A 20,292-nucleotide genomic window follows, 5' to 3' on the forward strand; every position below is an offset into this window, starting at 1 on the left:
TCGCATAGCCTGATGTTTATGCATCTTCCCGTTTGCCCAATATATTGTTTTCTGCAATCAAAAGGAATGTTATAGACTACATTGTTGGTGCATGAGACCGGAGAGGCGTTCTCACTTACTTGAGGCTGGTTGACACTACGGCACAGATGCACTAACTTGTTTGGAGCCGATAGCGCTATAGGAACGCCAAACCTCTGGGCTGTTTTCTTTATGGTGTGGGAGATGGCATGGACGTACGGAATAACCACAGGCTTTCCATTATGTCTTCTTTCTAAGGATTCTTTCTGACTGCCTGACATATTCTTGATAATCTTCTCTCCTATTTCAGCTAGGAGGTCATGGGGATAGCCCGCCTCTGCGAGTTTCTTAACCTGTTGTGCAAAGCTGTCTTCTATCCAGCAATGCCTCTTTTAATCAGTTTCGAGCGCGAAGATAAAAAAGGAAGTGGCTTTTTCACTGATCTAGGATGGTAAGACCAGCAGACTCTTTCTGGATGGATGGACAGGTCTAAATATTGTAAGGTGTTTTGCTTGGGGGACTCATAATGTGAATTGCAGGCCACCACCTTCATTGTGGAAAAGGTTTACAATAGAGTCTTCAGACATGTGGGTCTGACATGGAGTTGCAGCTGCCTTATAGAAAATAAGATAATCATCTACATACCAAAAAATGCTAAACCCTCCAGACAACTCTGGAGCCTCATTGAGTTTTACATCGCAAGCCCCAAGATAGCAGGCTCTAGAGTGGCACCTATACTCGGTGACATCTATCTTGGGGCTTGCAATGTAAAACTCAATGCGGCTCTAGAGTTGTCTGGAGGGTTTAGCATTTTTCGGTATGTAGATGATAATCTTATTTTCTATAAGGCAGCTGCAACTCCATGTCAGACCCACATGTCTGAAGACTATTGTAAACCTTTTCCACAATGAAGGTGGTGGCCTGCAATTCACATTGAGTCCCCCAAGCAAAACACCTTACAATATTTAGACCTGTTCATCCACCTAGAAAGAGGAAAAGTCTGCTGGTCTTACCATCCTAGATCAGGGAAAAAGCCACTTCCTCTTCTATCTTCGCACTCTAAACTGATTAAAAGAGGCATTGCTGAATATTTTATGACTACAGCACAGAAGACAGATTTGCACAACAGGTTAAGAAACTCACAGAGGTGGGCTATCCCTATAACCTCCTAGCTGAAATAGGGGAGAAGATCATCAAGAATATGTCAGGCAGTCAGAAAGAAGACATAATGGAAAGCCTGTGGTTATTTCGTACGTCCATGCCATCTCCCACAACACAAAGAAAATAGCACAGAGGTATGGCGTTCCTATAGCGCTAGTGCCGTAGTATCAACCAGTCTCAAGCAAGCGAGAGCGTCTGCAAAGTGGCTCGTAGAAACAAGTGGGTCTCATGCACCAAAAATGTAGTCTATAACATTCCTTTCCATTGCGGAAAACAATATATTGGGCAAACAGGAAGATGCATAAACATCAGACTACGCGAGCACTCGGCAGCCTTAAAAGGTACCCCCATCTGGACATTTAGCAATGCACTGTAGAAAATGTGGATGTAATCCCATCTTTGGAAATACAACAATTTTACACAAAGCAAGCACATAAACAAGAAGAGAAATTTTAGAAGCCTACTGTATACAAAGAGCTGCAGATAACTGTATCAGCACGCCATCTATCTTATTGCTGCCAGAAGAGACTGAATGTTTATCATCGCTTCCTTAGCCTTGTTATCTACAGGAAGAAGTGGAGAGTAGTAATTTGTATTACCTTTATAAACATGTGTCATGTGAAATTAAATCTTGTCAGGTTGCGAGTGCAGCGAATCTCATGTTTCCGTTCTCCCTTCGTCCTTGCCTCGTGCGCTGTTACGATGTTTAGTCTTACTGCGTACCAACTACCCCAGTTCAGAACTGTCGTCAACTACCCAAAGAATGAAACATATTAAAATGCAAATTTATTCTATTTATCGGAGTAGTCTTGAAGAATGTCGCTCATGTGGTCGTTGTGCTTCTTGAAATTTTTTGCTTTTGTTGACTTTTTTCTCTTCTGCATTGGATTCTGCAACGTAATTCATGGATTAATACCTAGACATAAAATCACAATTTTCTGCAGTGTGCACTAAAACTGTTTTTAGATTTCAAGGAAAATGCTAGAGAAAATTGGGTCATGTGCTGAGAACTAAAAAAAGTAGGTAAAGAAAGGATAGAGAGCGTGCTGGCCACTCTCAGATATCTCAGAGATAAGGTGAAGGCCATAGGGAAGTAGTTGGTCCTAGTTTACGCAGCTGACGACGTCACGTGGTTCAAGCACCCATGAGACAAAACTTGTCAGCACCAACCAGAAGGACCGTAATGCGAAGGTCAGCCACCACCACTGGCGGTGCACAGTTTGGTGCGACCAAGGTGTTCGGGTGTGCTCGCAAATAGCACTGCATCCTGTCCGTAGCAGGTGAATTTGCCACAGAGAATGAGAGAACACTCCCTGTACACCGTCACAGTGGCTTCTCTCTCCCATATTTGAAAACCTCTTTTGCCATGCTGCCTATTTATAGCACAAATTAAGCTGCACTGTGATAATAGCTTGCTCTACAAGAATACTGTATGTGGTTGCCCCTGATATGATGCCATTTCCATAGTCCTTTAAGGTCAAATTACGAGGTAGAGTAGCATTTTCTTTTGAACAGAGGCATCAGCTCTAAGCATGCTTTACGTACCACTTTCTTGACACCTATGTCCTGCATAGAAGTGATTCCTTGTTTCTGAAGGTACTCCTCAATTTTGTTGTCATCAATTCCATCCACTGCCACACTCCTCCACAACTTTTGAAATTCTGGAAAGTGCATATACGTGAAACGCTTTCAAAAACCATGGCAATGAAAACTCTGTACTCAAATTCCTGTACACAACTGATGGAACGGGGCCCCAAGCCAAAAATCCATCAGCATGTTATATGTGTTGAAGGAGGTATTTTTGTCCGTCGCATTGTTTCTGTAATTGTTCGTATACACATGATGACCAAGGCATTATAGGCTAGCTAGGGTTGAGTGATTTCAGCTTTTAATAAAGCGATACCGCTGATCATATTTCTGCAAAATCTGCATATTCTAAAAACTCTGTATTTGCGTTATGTGAGTGGTATTGTCTTCCACCTACAAGTTTTATACGGCCGCGTTATTTTGACTGTGTTTGAAATTAACACGAGAAAGTACTGCATAACCCTGTGAAGCATGGATAATATCAGCTGTTATTTTTCATACACTTGTTGGCTGCTGATCATCTAGAAACTGATAGGTTCAGCACATCGATTACGGCTGGTCCCTCTTTGCAAAATGGATACAAAAAAAAAAAAAAAACTTTGCTCCTGATTACAAGCCCTGAGATGTGAATCCGTACAAAACAGTACAAGTGCAGCGCGCAATCCTGGTGCGCAAGCGAGCTTTCAATCTCGCATGTCAGAAAAGCTCCTTCCCTCAGCTGCCAAGTACTTGGCATGCGCCCTCTTTATCCTTCCTTCCGTTTTGCAGTTGTATTTGGCACCACCCATACCACGTCTGACACAGAGCAGTCGCCTTGCTCTCTCGCCCTAGCAGATGATTCTCGGCAACCAACAAGAGTGCTTGGGTTATCTGACATCGCAACATGCCAGAAGGAGCTGGGGGAGATAGTGGCCACTGCACACGTTCTTGTAAACAGATTTTTCTACGAAATGCGAGCTTCCTAAAGGAAATATTTTTCCTGACTGTTCCTGAAGGTTGTAGTATATTCACATAACTAGGCATAAAACTTATGTTTGAGGGGTCGTCAACGCTCTTTTAAAATCTAATGCCAAAGGAGACTGAAGCTTCAGGCACCTTTAAGCTGTATTGAAATGACGAACTTGCTTCAGTACTTTGTTCTACGTGCACCTTAAGAGTTTCATAGAGTTAAGAATGGATGTTCTTAAGAGTTTCAGGCGATGATTCGGTTCTCTCGTATTTTAATAAACCGCGATACATCACCTTCGTCAACACTGAAGCACAGTGACTTGTCGTTATAGAAGAGCACCTTCTTCTTGTCAATGGGACGTGTTACGTAGATTATGCTGTCTCCAAGGACTTTGAGGTGTTTCTCTGCATTTGGCAGAGACTCTTGAATGTCTTCCAGGAGGATGCCCCCAAGGCCTCGTTGGTCATGTTTGTCTAGCAGACGCAGCAAGCTCTTGCGGTCCCTCAAGTTGTATGCAGGCTTAAATATGTATGTCCCTTCGGGTGTTACTTGCACCTTTGGATTGTTCTGCAGTGCCTGTCAAACAGCCAATGAATTTGATGTCTAAATTAATAGAAAAAGGCTGCAAGTCTGATGCCACCCAGAACATTTCTGCCAGACAAAACCAGCATAGTAACGAGGAGCACAAATGCAACCGTACCTTTACTAAAAACGAATATGTGCCAAAAATGCTAATTGCAGGAGTAACAACTAACAGTGTCAAGTGGATACAGGCTCCACACTTCATGCTAAGGCTGAGCTGACCCCATCACTCACTAATGTCTACTATGGGTTTCCCAGGAAGTTTTGTAGTCAAATGTCAGCACAGCTGCTGTGGAGCTCATCTTAGGTGGTAAAGTAAACCCTCCATCCCTCTGTCTTTCCTGCTATTCTCTCTCTATCTCAAAATTTCTCGTAACCGTAGTTGTTTCACAGTGCTAAATACAGGAGGGGAACAGATAAAACACTGCATAACACATGTTCCTTTCCTTAAGTGGGCATTGAGTTCTCCTTGCAAACATGTGCCACCAGAAGCATGTTCAGTTCTATCGATGCAGTCCTGGAGTGAGGCCACAGGTTGAGAAGCTCCCCAGCATATCGGGCACTTTCATGGTTGGATGGTCATTCCATCACCATCAATCAGGACTCATGTAGGGGAACAGAATTTCCTCTTCATTTTGGTGACCCATCCAACTAACACCACAGTCCGGTGAACAGTTTGGCCTCCTACCATCGCTGTTCCAAATTTCACACCAGCTTCGACAGCATATTGCCGAGCATCGAACCCTGGAAGCCATCCAACTCAACGACGCCCTATGCCCACACAATGACCCGACAGTTACAGACCTGCAACAACCGTTCGAGCTCGTCGCTCCCTTATCGGTCTCAGTATCATCGCCGTGCCTACCAGACAGCTCAACTCACTTCAAACCCGCTCATCCGCGTGCCTCGACCTGGGCACATTTTGCGACAACTTCCTGAACTTAGGGCAAGGTGACCTTTGCACCATTCACGCCATACCACGAAGCACAACCCATCTGCACACAGGCAACACCACTGCTTTGTGAGCACCGCCATTCATGGACCAGATCTTCCTTGTAACATAGCGCCCCTCTCTTGCCGGCCGCAACATCAGAGCCTCACGCTTGCCTACCGGTTGTGGTACGTCGCGGCAGCCGACACCATGGCATGATTTGTGACACCATGCCACTTTCCTGCGCCTCGACGTTGTCACGTGTCGCCAACCACTGCCGTGTTATGTACCCCATCAACAGCACGTGTTGTCCTTGCTCACCTCGTGCGTTTACGACGCGGTTGTCTTCACTGTTTTCACTGCTCCGCATCTGAATGGGGTGGGGTGATCTGCGGACAACGACAAAGTCACCCTGCTACGAACGCACGCCACCAGAAACAGGTTCAGTTCTATCGACACACTCCTGGAGTGTGGCTATGGGTTGAGAAGCCCCCCAGCACATCCAGCCCTTCGGGATCACTGTCAATCAGGACTCATGTAGGGGAACAACATCGCCTTTACAAATCCATACTCTGAATGTGTAGGCTACCGTGGAGCATGTGTTTGCAAGTCATGCACAGACAGCACTTGGAGATTTCCAAATTGAGTGTCAAGTTTTGCATTTTGTCCCCGTGGCAAAACTAAGGAATAATGGAGTGAGACACGTTAATCTTGGTGGAACTTCCAATAGACTTACTTCTGTTGACAACCAGTGTCGCTGTCTGGGTCCCACGTCCAGCTGATTTGTTTCGTCGAGGATTTCATCTAATGTAAGTGGATGCGTGTCCCCATCTAGATGCCTCTGCTGCAAAATAAGAAATAAACCTCATGTGTTGCCTCTAATGACACCTTGGTAGTTGAAAAGTGTTGACCAAAGTACCTTCATATGTTTAACAATTTTTGCTAAGATACTGAAGTTGAACTGTGAACTTCCTGAAGACGTTTTGTAGTTGTACGGTTCGGACGCTGCAAAAGTTTTATTTCAGTAATGTGACAACGAATCAGTCTCTGCGTTACCTTTTGGCTTCGGTGGCTTCGCCTTTTTCTTCAGTGGAGCTGAGGCACTACTTGAACTCTCTCGTTTCCGAGCTTCGACCACAGGTGTGGCCATTGCCCTCTTTTTGAAAGCATCCCTTTCCTTGAGCAGAGCTGGATCCATCTCGATTACCTTAGGTTTGGTTCTACAAAAGTATCCTGCTAGATTGTTCAATGCACGTACAAGCGTTACAATGCACTACGTGTCCTTAATGCAGGGGATATGCTTATTGTATTTCGTTTTACGCACGAACAGTAACGTTTCAAAGTGAGCTTGATGTGTTCATCTTTAAAAACTAAACAGTATGTGACAGTATGCACCAAGCAAAGTCAACCCGCTGCTTTCCCCGCACAGACCACAAACATCGCACATGGCTACAATGAGCTACAATCCGACGTCTGTCTGGCTTGTCTGGCGGCCACTGCCAATCACGTGCTGCCAATGGCCAATGCCGTGACGGCATTGCGACGGCTGCGACATCACAGGCAGAGGAAGAGGAAGTTCGAAAGTTGATTGATTTATTGCTGTTCATTATGAACAATACGCGGGAAATTTTTTTCTTGAAAAGCGACTTTCATGTTCGTTGTATCCCCGTGGTACGTACACTGATCTCTATGGGTACGTATCATATCGTTCGCGGCGGTTTTATGTCGCGTTGGCAAGTGTATTCTTATGCAAGTTGTTTTTATGAAATCATGCTCATTGAAATTTACCACATTAGCATTACACGATCACATCAGCGCAGCGTCCTTGAAGCGGGTTGCTGCAGTCAGGAGCATAGCTGGAATTTGTCTGACATATTTTGCTATTTTAGAGGAGGAATTCTCTGAAATAGCCGTTTCAGAAAATTACTCCTCAAAATTAAATCGAACGAGCAGCACCATCACGTTTAAAGAGTTCTTCAGAAGGCTTCAAGCTTCTGAAGAAATTCAAGATAGATTCAAGATAAATTTAATTCATGGTAATTTTTTTTTTTTTTTTCACAGTTACATCGGGACTGATATGGCAAGTCCGCAACATAGTCCCGCAAATAAATACACATGTGTAAAAAAAGATAATAATCTTCCAAAAATGAAATCTCCGAACATTGAAGTCATAGCCTCCTATATACTACAGTAGTATATAGGAGGCTATGCAAGAAGGAATAGCCCCTTGAATACGCCTCGTGCACACACTAAAGGTGGTGCTCTCCGCGGCCACGTAGTGGTGGGAAAGCAAACTTTTTGTGTGAGTCGTCCGACATCGAAACCAGTCAAAAGTGTATGTGGCGGGCGTCATGAAAATTGATAATATGTGAAGCGGTTGTATAACTTTGTGGATTTCAATCCCTTTAAACTCTGAACGACTACTTTCGGTCCTCAGTGATCAACAAGATATGACTTGTAGACCAGGCAGAAGCAGGCGTGTCAGCGTTATTACAATTCTTTTGGTTTTTCTTCGTGCGCGTCGCACTTGTGTGTGTTTTCTTTTATACGTTTTTCAGCAAACTTGCCATCATAACATCACTGAACGCAACACGAACGATATACGGTCTGATTACGGCAGCCAATTTGGATCATTGGCATAGAAAAAGACAGATAGAATCCACGGAGTACCACTGCAACGTGCCGAAAAACAAAGACACAGCTGAAGTTAGACAGAGCACACAGCGCTACTTCCAATACGTCTTTACTACACAGAAACACAAACAAGGATCCGAAGCACTGCTCTTCGAAACGATGAAATCTTATTCATAGTGGTCTTTGCGAAGAGCAGTGCTTCGGATCCTTGTTTGTGTTTCTGTGTAGTAAAGACGTGTTGGAAGTTGCGCCTTGTGTTCTGTCTAGCTTCAGCTGTGTCTTTGTTTTTCGGCGCGTTGCAGTGGCATCATGTACCAACAAGCCCATATATCTACGTTGTCCACGGAGTACCTTATTTTGTGACACGTACGTTTGACAGCTGACACCCATCTTCTTCTCCTGTCCACTTTGTGTGTATTTGGCGGGAAACTGTAGAACATTGTACCCTGTGGGGCATTCTCAGGTCCCGAAAAAAATATAGTTCCTGGTTGCGTGGGCGGAAATAATTGTCCCGCGGTGTTACGTGCGCCCAAAAATACAGCAGTCGTTCTGGAGTGCCCATGAAACGGATCCTAGCCGACCAAGTGCTATCATTCGCCCTCCTGGTTTGCTAAAATTGGGAGACATAGGTTTTTTTAATTAACATTGATGTTAATGAGCAATAAAAGCGATTACATTCGCTGCACCGGTTGTATTGGGCGCATTGCGTCTGTTCCTTCTGTTCCTGTTTTGTGGAGTACAGACAATGCGATTTCTTGCAGATATGTCGGAAAAATGGTACACGCGTTCTTTTATAACAGGATGGATTACAGAGGAGTAAGCAAAGAGGCATGTTACCTTCTGTACTCGTACCAATACAATAAAACACACAAACGCTTTACGCTGAGCTCACTAGCCTGGCTCCAACCTCACACTCGCTGTACGAGGGGGGTCGTTGGATGCAGTTCCCAATTCAGCTAAATGCTAGTGTTTCCTATTGTTGGTCAGACAGGTTTTACAGTTGTTCTGTCATACTTTGTGTCGATGAACTGTATCTTCAGCAGAAGCGGAGTTGTAAAGCCAATGAATGAGAGGGCGACGGCTTTTATTGTCCATAAACATCAACACGGAAAAGATGCAGGGGACAACTGTAAAACTCGTGTCCCCTTTTTTTTCTTTCTTTCTTTTACATCCAAGCTCAATTTTATAAACTCAAAATTCGTACCTGACCAACAGTAGAAAAATACCAGCATCCAATGAACAATATCGCTAGCGAACTAGTGCAGCGAATGATGTTGCTTTTATGTTACTCATTGAATGGCGTGCAGATTTTATCATCTATTAACAGATGAAAATGTTCCTATGCCTCCTTTTTCAACAAATGGGGAGAGCGAATGGTAATTCTCGGTCGGCTGTTATGTGTTTTATCCGTTATCTGCAACCACGCCCCTGTATTTTTGGGCTCCCAGGAGCCTGCGGGACCAGTTTTCTGCCCACATGACCAGGGACTATTTTTTTTCTACAGCCGGCATTCTCGTACGTATTTGTGCACCCAAAGACGCAACAGTTTGTGCGGCACGGAATTACTTTTAGTGGCTATCAATTCAGGCGCGGCGTCACACAAGCAAGGTGATGATTGAAAGTGTACGAATAGCCCTCAAGAACCGAGCGGACTCACAGATCTAGTTCCTATGGCTGCCTCCAGGTTTTTCCGTCGCGCGGCGGACGCTTTGCACGAAGCGTATAGTCCTTCTCGATGAAATTTGTTTATTACATCGCCTGAGTTTGGACAGCAAGAGTTGATAGGCTACTGGAGCCCAGCTCTTTTAGACAAACACGGCAGAAACTGATGTCACTGGCTATGTAATTTATGCATCACGTGTTATATGAGTATGTCACGAAGCCACAATACCGTTGTTTGAATTTTCAAGGTCTAGCCAGCCAGCAGGAAGAATAGGTCATTCCAGAGCCAATCCCCAGCCAAACTTCTGCCTGGGGCAGGATGGCTCTAAAGCCACCCCCAAGAAGCACCGTCTAAAGATTGCACAATAGCCAGAAATAATTATAGGCATAGAAATTACACATATAGTCTTCATCTTTCCCTATGTAGAAATGACAAGTGTTTCATTCTGTCCAGAAATGTTGTGCGCATCAAAGCTCATCTGCAGAAAAATTATAACTGAAAACAAAAGGGAAATACAAATATAAGTTCTACAGCAAAAATTCTTTTGGCTCGTCTTACTTTACTGCCCAATTTTATCAGCTCCCGTGACTCCTAAAGTCACTGGTACGGGTAAGGTATCATAATCGTTTTTTCTTTGCCAGTCTCTGCATCTTTGGACCAACTATGGTGGCCGTAGCATGGGCCAGCTTGAGCACATCTGGCGATTGCAGAACTTTTCAAGATCAACATAATGCCGCCGCCGTACGTACGCAATCAAGCCCATGCTCTGGTCGCCATACTTGGTTCACAGGAGCGACATGAGAGGGAAAATAATTGTGGAACTTTCCCCTGTTCCAGTGACTTTAGTCACTCTTGTCATCGAGCACCCCCTCCGGGTAAGACGCTCGGGCAGCTGCCCCTACTCTCACCCCCCCTCGGAACGGCTCTGGGTCACTCATAACTTGCTAGTCCCCTTTACTCGCACAATAAAAACCTGTGCATGGAACCTTGTAGTACGGCGAGTCACAACATAGCCTAGCTGCAGAGATGACATTTTCCATGTTTCTCAAGCGCATAACCCCCAAAACCTTTGATGCTTTCTACCAAAATCAGTCTTTTTAACTCTGGTCTCACAACTCTACAGCACCCTCTTTGTGGTTGCGAGACACGCTCAAGGATTCAAAGACACGATAATTTGTGGCTTTACGTCGCGGGACAACTATAATCATGAGCAATGCCATAGTGTTCATTGAGTGACACACTGTCTGTTGATTAATCTTGCCCAACTGAGGGTTCCTTAAGCACTTCAAAATTTTGGCACACAGCATACCGTATTTAGCATCCCTCTTGGAAGACTGTGTGTCTAAGCAACTTGTACCCTGCTACTAAGCTGGCGGCACCCACAGCTAGGATCGAACCCACAAACTTGGTATCGATATGCAGAAACACTACCAACTGATCGAACGAAGCCAGTGACTGAAAGATATGCTGAACAAGTTATGACCTCCAATGCTGGCAATGTTTATTATCAGTAGATACTGTAAACATATTTTTATTCGCGATGTATTAGTTTTCGCGAATCGCACATTCAGTCATCTGCGAAGTTATTCGCGAGTATTTAAATTCGCTATTTCAGGGCTGTTTCCTTTTTGCATGATAAATGTCGAACTGTGTTCGCAAGTAAAACTTAAAAGCAAGTAAAACGTGATTTCTTAGCGGACGCGAAATTCGCGAAAATTAATATATCGCTAATAAAAATACGTTTACAGCACATGCGCAGAGGTCAATGTTATGCCTGCTGCTAAGGCAAACTCGAGCGTTGTGTCCCCTGACCGCTGTGAACCACACCAACATTGACTAACATTAACTCTCTGCCATTTCCGACTCTTCAAGGAACATCCAACAAAGTGGCACATTATTCACACTCATCTGTTACATTGCACCCATGAGACTAGCTGCGCCAATCATAATCACTGCCAGTTGCCAAAAAATAAGCAATCAACGTTTGAGGAATTTCAGTTTGCTAAAGCACTGTTAAGTCATAATGTGACAGAAGTGCAAGATGAAGTGGGACGAGCCACTCCTATGGTAATGAGGTCAATGTCAGGTTGATTGTTTTCGGGGCAACAACAGTTGAGGGCCTTAGCATAGAAAGTTGGGCTCGTTGGTTTTCAGGCACAGCCGGAGGCGAAGAACGAGAACATAACATGCCACACAGGGAGAACGCTTGAATGAACAACTGTTGTTAGTTCGAGTGTGTCCTTGTCTGCTGTGCTGTGTTCTTCAGCTCGTCTCTCGTTACTTTTGAGGGTTCCCACGGTCAACCTGAACAGACATAATGGCTCTTCTGGGGTTGGGGTTCACTTTGTCAGCGAATGAGATTGGACAAGCGAGGTATACATCAAACAGTTTTGCAGGTCAGTTTTTGTTTTAAACGCAGTAGTCCGTACAAATGAAGGTTGTACTGATCCAAGTAGGGGTCGGCGTCGTAGCACCACCACAGTGCTGTGGTGAGACACCATGAGGAGATATTCTTGCATTGCCTGCCCTTCACAAAAGCACAAACATTCCTCTTCCTGTACAAGTTTGTAGCAAAATTTATTCAGCTATCTTGTTCACGGTAGAGGGACAGTAGATTTTGGCTGCTTATCTTCATTCAGTATCATATCAACAGCTTCAAGTACTGAAGAAGCAGTTGCCCATGGTCTTGGGGAAATCTTCAGTTCATCCAGGTACATGTACTTTCCTGGCAAGGAAAATACTAGATCAGTGTAATATGCAACACAGTAGAACACAGCAATGGAGAATAAATATAAGTATCTTTTTTGCACGAGATATACTTTTAACTTTTTTGCAGAATTGCTTCGAAAGGTGTTTTGAGAAAATGCAAATATGCAAAAGATGCTGGGAACACTGTTCCGTTAGGTATATGTCAAGTTGCCCATAAGGAGCCACCAAGCAAAATATTTTCGCTGTACAAAAACACTCGGAGAATGCAGACTCAGATTGAATACCCAATCTCCTTGTGTGATGTTGGCACTTCCTTATGTGCCTTTCTTCTTTCTTCTCAGCACATGTGCTTGTACCCGCTTCCGCTGCGCCTCTCTACGTCACATGATCAACCTGCCAAGGGTATTACTCACATCACGAAGTACCGCACTGTAGGTCACCTGCGCTCTTACTTCTTTCAGAGGAGCTCATTTTACTTATTACAGAACATGAGGGGAGGCCCTCACTGCCCCTTTAAGCCTGTATCATTTCAGAGGTTAATTTTACATATAACAAAGCCACATGGAGCTCCAATTAAATTTGTGTGTTTATAGTTAGGAATCTGTGTAAAGCTGTACTGATTTATTCAGAATTTCTGTGTTGCTTCTTCTATTTTGTGGAAACAGCTTCCAGGAATGGAGTAAAGCTATGTACTAGCATCAAACTACTAAAAATAACTCTCATCTTCAGTACTTGAGTATCGCTACAGACTACAAAAAATGATGTTTACTTTATTTGTTTACTTTATACAATATATTATATGCCATCTGAACATCATGTGCTTTGAGGGATTTTTTACAGAACCTGTAAAACCTCATAATTACGGATTCTCCAAAAGTAGGCGACATCACAGCGATCTCTGGGGTGCATAACTGAAGCTGACTCTCAAGAAGCATATGCAGTGAAGAAGTGGAAATTTGAGAATCACTGCTTAATCACTTCAAAGCGACAGCCCACACCGAACATAAGCTAACAAGGCACTGTTGAACAGGATTGGAATTGATGTTCTGAGGCTGGAACACATGTATAGAAAGGACAAATACATACAAAGCCTCAAGTGCCTGGGAAATTAATGATGAAAGAAGGAAGTCACTGAAAAGGATAGCCTGCTGTAGGACTCGAACCCACATCTTCTAGACTACCAGTCCAGGGCTCTTACCAATTGAGCTAAGCTAAAACGCCTCTCCAGTGACTTCCAAGGGTGCACTGTTGCATGTTTGCTTATGATGTTCAGTGTCGCTGTGCAAAATATTTCGGTTAAATTTTCAGCCAATTATTTATAATGAATTTTGTAGCCAGAGGATTCACTGTCGTGACGCCACTGTCAGCCCCTTAGTTATGCCAGACATTCGTGCCAACGATTACAGTAAAAAATTCTTCGTTACGTTTCACGTCGTCTTGAAAGCAGTCACAAGACAGCTCTATCTCAGTCGCACACCCTTGCAACATCTGCCATGATGTTGTAGGTAATGTTAACTGGATGAGAACATGGTTCAGTCTTGTTCATCCCAAAACTACGACGTTCTGCTGGATGGAATATTGCATGTGGCATCTCCACCCAAGTTTCAGACAAATAAAAGCCTATAATCTCGAAATCAGTCTGTGGCTCTAGACTTTCCCTACACCAGCTTGCTTGCATTCTGTTTCTATGTTCTACAGATTACCCCCTGCAAGCACCATGTAATTGTGTTCTGTCCATTCCCATTTCCACTCAAGAGTATATCTCGCCCAAAATGAGAAATGAAATTGCGTCTTCAAAGGAGTCAAGATTGAAGCACCCAAAAGATAACGTTGGTGGATCACCATTTCAATGTGCCATATCTGTGCTCTTCAGTGGCCAAACTCAAAATACACATCTGCCACGTTTTTCCGCGACAAACCTAACTTCCTTCGCAGAGGAACGTCACACTTACGTCACAGTGGGTCGGAGTATACGGGAACAGGGGCAATTCAGTGCAGAATTACCCTTATTTTTTAGCCTACACCAGCTTGCTTGCATTCTGTTTCTATATTCTACATTTTTTTGTGTTGCAGACATACTCACCTGTCATGACCAAGATGCCTCGCATGCCAACTTTCTGTGCACCATCAATATCATCACGTACATCCTGTGGGCAAAAGATACAAAAGTTAAGTTGGAATGTCTTCTGGATTCATAAGCTAAGACCTGTACCCATTAAAAAAAACATAATTCAGGTTCCCCCGTTTGACACGGTGTGATGCTTTTTGTCGTGTAACCAAGCAGCAATACAGGATTTACAATGAACTACAGGATGGCATTTAAGAAGGCCGTCATTTTCTGTTTCTTGCCTTCTAAGTTTGTAGCTCGTTGCTGGAAGGCCTACAGTAAGCACAACATGAAGAGGGTGAACTACTGCATGAACAGGACATATTTGTTCCATCAATGAAATCACGCAACGGGCACAAATTACCTATCGCTTTTGCTGTCACAATGGTTCTTGTTCACCCGCACTACAGCGGTACTGTAGGGCTTTCCTCACTTGACCAACTGAGCTTCAGTTAGCCATGACAGTGGTTCTCTCATATTTATTTACAAATATTTTGTGGATGTTGTGCCAGGGGTGATAGAAAAAGAAGAAAAGAATAATAATCAGAAAAATAGTGTGAGCCCACAATGACAGCACAGGCAAGGAATGAGCCCTACATATGTTTGCCTGGGCTCTAATAAGCATACATCTGTCTCGTTAGCCCACAGTATTCTGCTATTATGAGTTGCCAACTAGCCTAGATTCAAAGCTCACATTCAAAACAACGTGCAACACAAAAGAGTTTAAACACGACAAATGATATCTCAATTACATGAAGATGCACATAACATGGTAACTGAGCTGCATTTGCTTCAACCCTAGCAAGAACCTCACCTGGACTCTAAGATAAAATTTATTAACATCATGTAGGGGAAACTGTTTCATTATTAATTCATTATTTTACCAGTCCATTAATTCATCAGCAGTGATGTTGGTATGGGTGGATGAATTTAAGTGCTAAAGCAGTTGAACTGCAGTGATTGCTGGTGATGTACAACTGCGCAGCGATGCTTAGGATTATCCGATTTGTAATAATTTCATCAGTGAACTGTGTAATAAGAAATTCAGTTTGCTAGCTGCAAGCAAACAATGCTTCCAGTGCTCCGTACCAGTTTGAAATTGTAACTGGACACAAATTTTGACGCTCACTTGACGTGGAGTGGAGCAAAATCATATTAGCTACAGCTGCTTGTTCATTGAACACATACAACTTTTAGAGCAATCCAAGGTCATGAAGCATATTGAAATATGGTCCTCATAGTTAGTCTGGGTTTACGTTCTGACTTTTTTGGGTCAAACCTGACTCCTCCCAATTATTCCTTCCCGATTCAATTTAGGACCAATTTGCTTAAACCCGATTTCTCCACGAATTCCAATCACCAATCGTGTTGTATCATGTGCACTATTTTGTAGCTATCTCCACGCATGTAATTATTTGAGTGCAAAAGCACACCATGCGAACAACTATGATAATTACAAGATGTACCGCTTGTCACAAAAATCACGAGGTATAAATGTTTGATCAATGTGCATGTCCACTCTAACAGAGGACCGCTCGTTGGACAGGGAGAAACGAAATAAGCCAGGAGAGGCATTTAACCCAAAAATGTCAGATCCCATCTATGCTGTATATCTATTTGTTTGGTCTTGACTGATATGACACTCACATCTCCCACCATGACAGTCTCTTCGGGATCACATTTTATACGTTTTAACACTTCCACAAAGAAGCTCTTCTCAGGCTTCCCAACCACTTTCGCCACTTTGTCAGTAGCATACTCCAGAGCGGTGACAAACGGCCCGGGACCTAGGGCCAAGCCAGTCTTGGTTCTGTAGTACCGTGCCTTATGTATGGCAATCAGTTGAGCCTTATCTAACAGAAGCCTGTAGAAACACATGCCCAAACATAGCGTCAAGTAAACTTTTCATTATGACTGGAGAGGTTCTTTAGCTCACCGGAATGCTTCGTTCATAGGATTGAAGTCAAACTTTTTGGGCGCCAACCCGACCACGACGGCATTGGGGTTATTTGTGTCGATATCTGAAAGAGTTTATTGTGGCTGATCATAGTTGGCAGTGTCGGTCATAGTGTAATGAGCACTACATTCGAGTTGCAAAATTGTGGTGCATTATGTAAAAGATGTCCATGCTAACTATGGACAGAATTTCATAAAATAGAGAAATGCCTTCCTTGCAATTACAATAAATGGCAATACATTCTAGGTACAGCAGCACAGACCAAGCGTGTGACAAAAACTGCTTGGGAGTTGTTGTTGGTTATGGGCTTGAAGAGAGGTTATCCAAAACTGGGCTGGCTTGGCAGAGGCCGCGGCACGGCAAGCAAATTCCTCAGGCAAAGGCGCACTCTCCGTGTTGCCTTTCCCGCTGTTAATAAAGTTAACGAAAGGTATTTGTTGTCCTCTCTTACCATAACTTTGTGCAAGCCATGGAAAATGCAAGCTTACAGTATATTACACTTAAAAAGTAATAGTTAAAGTTAAAGGAATTTTCAGCTTGTTCGACCGCTTAATAATTGCGGCAAGCTAATTTAGACTTCCTTTCAAATGGCTTCCAATATGTTCTGCAGCCCCTGGAAAAAAAAAACTACGAGGGGGCAATGAAATTAGGCCCTTAGGATTAGAAAGGCTCCCGACCCACATTCTAGGTCAAGTGTGCCACATTATGGCCACATAATAACAACGTCCTGTCCTAATTAATTTTGAATAATTAACTTTTTAATTATCAAAAATAGAAGTTTGGTGTAGTGACAACATCCGTTCCTTTTGGAGAGCTCGTGTCGTTGCTGTTTTCAGAATAAGGATCGAGCCGATATAGTGTGAGGAAATGACCACAAAAGACGTCATTTGGGGGTCATTATTGTCACTCCGCCAGAGACATGCTTTCTCCCTCGCGAGGGAGAAGAAGGGCTGAGACTTTTTTCTGTATGCTGTGACAACACCCATGATGACCTGCAACAAAGCATAAAATTTCCTCACGACATTCAAGTTCAAGTTTGCTCTTCAAAAAATAAAGCTACCAGTGTGTTCTGTGGTATATCCTGTCCCATCTTACAATTATACTTGTAAAAGCTGCATGATTTCTAGGTCCAATAAAATGGTATATATTTCAAATAATAGTTAAAAGTAATGTTTTAAAAATTGCGCCACACATAATCTAGTACAGCTTCAAAAGCAGGGTTTTCTGGTAAAGAAACAGGAAGCAAAACAGGAACGAACAACAGTAAAAGTGGTATTTGAAGCCAAACTTGAATTTTCAATATATCTGATTCTACAATTATCATTCTTACTGAATTGTTTATTCCTTGCCTGGTGAAAGACAGTAATCCACTTCTGTTTTACTTATTTATTTTTTTATACAATACTGTGGGCCTTGATCGGCCCTAGCAGGAGCGCACACAAAGAAACGTTGCAAGAAGCATTCATATCATACATATCACAGCACATACGTATCACGCATAGGTCACATTTGTGCAAGATATGAACAGAAAGTTTGCGATGAATGGAATGCACTAGGGGGTATCTGGTTCCAATCTTCAATTGTTTTTACAAAATATGAGTTTTTGAATCTGCTTGTTCTTGCATATATTGGCGATAAACTATCTTTGTGTTTGTACCTTGTCTGCCTAGTTTGTGAGTTACATATGTATTGCGCGGGGTTGATGCCTAACCTATGAGTGTAAAGGTCATACATAAATTTCAGTCTGGCGCATTTTCTTCAGTGAGCTAGCGGTTCCAACTTAACATCAGATAACATTTGTGAAGGGGACTGATATCTTCCATACCGGCTAAAAATGAATCTAGCGTCTAACTTTTTCTAGTTTATGAACGTCCTTTTGAGTAGTAGGGTCCCATATTATGCTGGCATTCTCCAAAGTAGAACGAATTATTGATTTATATGCGGTAATCTTCAGGTTCCTGGTAGACTAATTCAGTTTCCGTTTTAATAAATGCAACTTTTTTCGTGCCACACCACATATGCGATCGATGTGTGCGGACCACGTTAGGTTTTCAGATATAGTTAGTCCAAGGTATTTATATTGGACCACCTTAGTTAAAGGAGTGCCACTAATATTATAGTGGTACTGTAGAAGGGCACTTTTTAGCAGTGATACACATGTGAGCAGTTTTTTTTTTTTTTTTTTTTTTTCAAGATTTAGCTCCATATCCCATTCAAGACACCAGAGTTTTAGATAGTTTAAGCAGTTAAGATTTTCCTGGTCCTGTACTGTTGATATCCGTTGAACAGAATACAATCGTATGTGAACACACATAGCGAAACATCGGGGCCCAGAAATTCCGGCAAGTCATTAATGTATAACAGGAATAACAGTGGCCCTAAAACAGAGCCCTGAGGTACTCCGGGTCTTACATCAAGAGCCTCTCAGTGGGTTCCATCTATGTCTACGAATTGCCTACGATTGCTTAGATATGCCTGAATCCACTGGATTACATTAGAAGGAATACCTATACAGTGTAGTTTCAGAAGTAGCTTGTTGTGGGGAACCCTTGTCAAAGGCCTTAGAATAATCCAAAAAGATTCCAATGTTTTAAAATGCTAACAGGTCTTCGGATGATCTCTGAAGAGTTCTTTTACATTTATATTTAGTAATACGTATGTTCACACTGCACATATTGACATATCAGTTTCCTCAGTGTTCAATTCTATGGATGTTATGGTATGCAGCATTTAAAACAATGGTAGACACTACGAACCATGCTGCCCCATGCCTAGAAATCAAGAAGTGTGTAGCGTACCTTGAAATTCTTCCATGGCTGCATCTGACACCATGAGTAAAGGCCTTAAGTTACGTGCCTGCAGATAGGACTTGGCCGCAGTGAGCGAGGAGGTAATATCATCCTCCGTTAAATGGAATCCCATCTTTCGCAGACGTTTGTGCAGAAAATGCCTTGGCTCCTTCGTTGTGTTTGTAATGAAGTGAATCTTGATGTTTGCTTCTCGCAACCTACAAAAAAAGCCCCATGCATCAGTCCTGTGAAACAGTGATGGTAGTTCTGAGAATCAAGTTTATGTGCGTGCAGTTAAATCATGGTCTGGTTGGTCACACAAGTGCATTGTGTGTGTGTCCTCACGCCTTCTTGTACCCTGCACTAGGGTTATGATTTTATCAAGAGATTAGTGTTCTGTTGGTACTGATAGTGTAATATTCCTAAGCATGATAAGAAGTAAATTGTATTCTAAAAGGATATTGAACTACTGGTATAATAAGCCTGTCTCTCTTTTCTGGGATCTCTTCCGAGCTTCGCTTGCGCAAAAAATAATGTGCTTCTTCTAACTGGTCCATCCGTGCAGTTGAATCAATTCGGGAAGTAATTGTATTGCACTCCATATTCACACTTTGTGAAATGAAGAACTCTGAACATCTTCACCTCTGCACTGCCCGAACTGCATCCTTCACAACTGTATCTTCAATGTGCAGCGTACCACTCAAATCGAGAAGCACAGCCTTTATAGGCCGTCTGAGGGCCATTACCGCACAGTATTTGCAGAAATTATGTGCGTTACATGAGAACGCAGACGACAGTTGAGATCAACCGGATGTAGGTAGCGGCATGCACGCGGAGCACCGTCCGTTCGTAGAGCGCGTGCGCAAACGTTGACCCATGAGGAGCCAGCGCAAAGCTGGCAAAGCGCGCAATGAAACCGAAACCCCTGTCGGAGCGACGGCACTAACTGTGCGGCAGCTGTTCCGAAAGAAACATTATAGGAGACGCGGTGATACAAAGCGCGTGGGCGGCACCATTCAAGCATGCGGGAAATAAAGATAACTTTGTGTTTTTTTTTTCTTTTCAGGTTACGTATTCGCATTTATGTGACTATATTACACATGTCTAATATGCGTGTACTCACTCGGGGACACGCATAGTAGACATGCGTGTAATAATCCACATAAAGGCGGCACGTAACCTGAAAAGGAAACGTGTAAAGTGAG

The 20,292-nt window shown here is 43.1% G+C and overlaps 2 protein-coding genes and 1 long non-coding RNA gene across 3 annotated transcripts; 1 reads left to right on the forward strand and 2 right to left on the reverse strand.

Annotated features, from left to right (window-relative positions):
* Positions 1-1,943: 1,943 nt before the first annotated feature.
* LOC135385745 (transcription initiation factor IIE subunit beta-like) lies at positions 1,944-6,714 on the reverse strand. The gene is made up of 6 exons (XM_064615234.1): positions 6,285-6,714; positions 6,148-6,233; positions 5,965-6,072; positions 4,009-4,291; positions 2,725-2,840; positions 1,944-2,069 (listed from the first exon to the last, which is right to left on the reverse strand). Exons 1-6 carry the CDS (start codon positions 6,424-6,426, stop codon positions 1,971-1,973), a joined length of 834 nt encoding a protein of 277 aa, XP_064471304.1. The 5' UTR covers positions 6,427-6,714; the 3' UTR covers positions 1,944-1,970.
* A 5,369-nt stretch (positions 6,715-12,083) lies between these two features.
* LOC135385746 (haloacid dehalogenase-like hydrolase domain-containing protein 2) lies at positions 12,084-19,959 on the reverse strand. The gene is made up of 6 exons (XM_064615236.1): positions 19,730-19,959; positions 19,097-19,305; positions 16,278-16,362; positions 15,989-16,205; positions 14,318-14,381; positions 12,084-12,250 (listed from the first exon to the last, which is right to left on the reverse strand). Exons 1-6 carry the CDS (start codon positions 19,828-19,830, stop codon positions 12,120-12,122), a joined length of 807 nt encoding a protein of 268 aa, XP_064471306.1. The 5' UTR covers positions 19,831-19,959; the 3' UTR covers positions 12,084-12,119.
* On the forward strand, positions 12,178-14,390 carry LOC135385748 (uncharacterized). Its single transcript, XR_010420487.1, has 3 exons — positions 12,178-12,236; positions 12,576-12,665; positions 14,308-14,390. It is a non-coding gene; the product is annotated as an uncharacterized LOC135385748 (long non-coding RNA).
* Positions 19,960-20,292: the final 333 nt, after the last annotated feature.

Source organism: Ornithodoros turicata, chromosome 2 (assembly GCF_037126465.1).
Source record: "Ornithodoros turicata isolate Travis chromosome 2, ASM3712646v1, whole genome shotgun sequence".
Lineage (NCBI taxonomy): Eukaryota > Metazoa > Arthropoda > Arachnida > Ixodida > Argasidae > Ornithodoros > Ornithodoros turicata.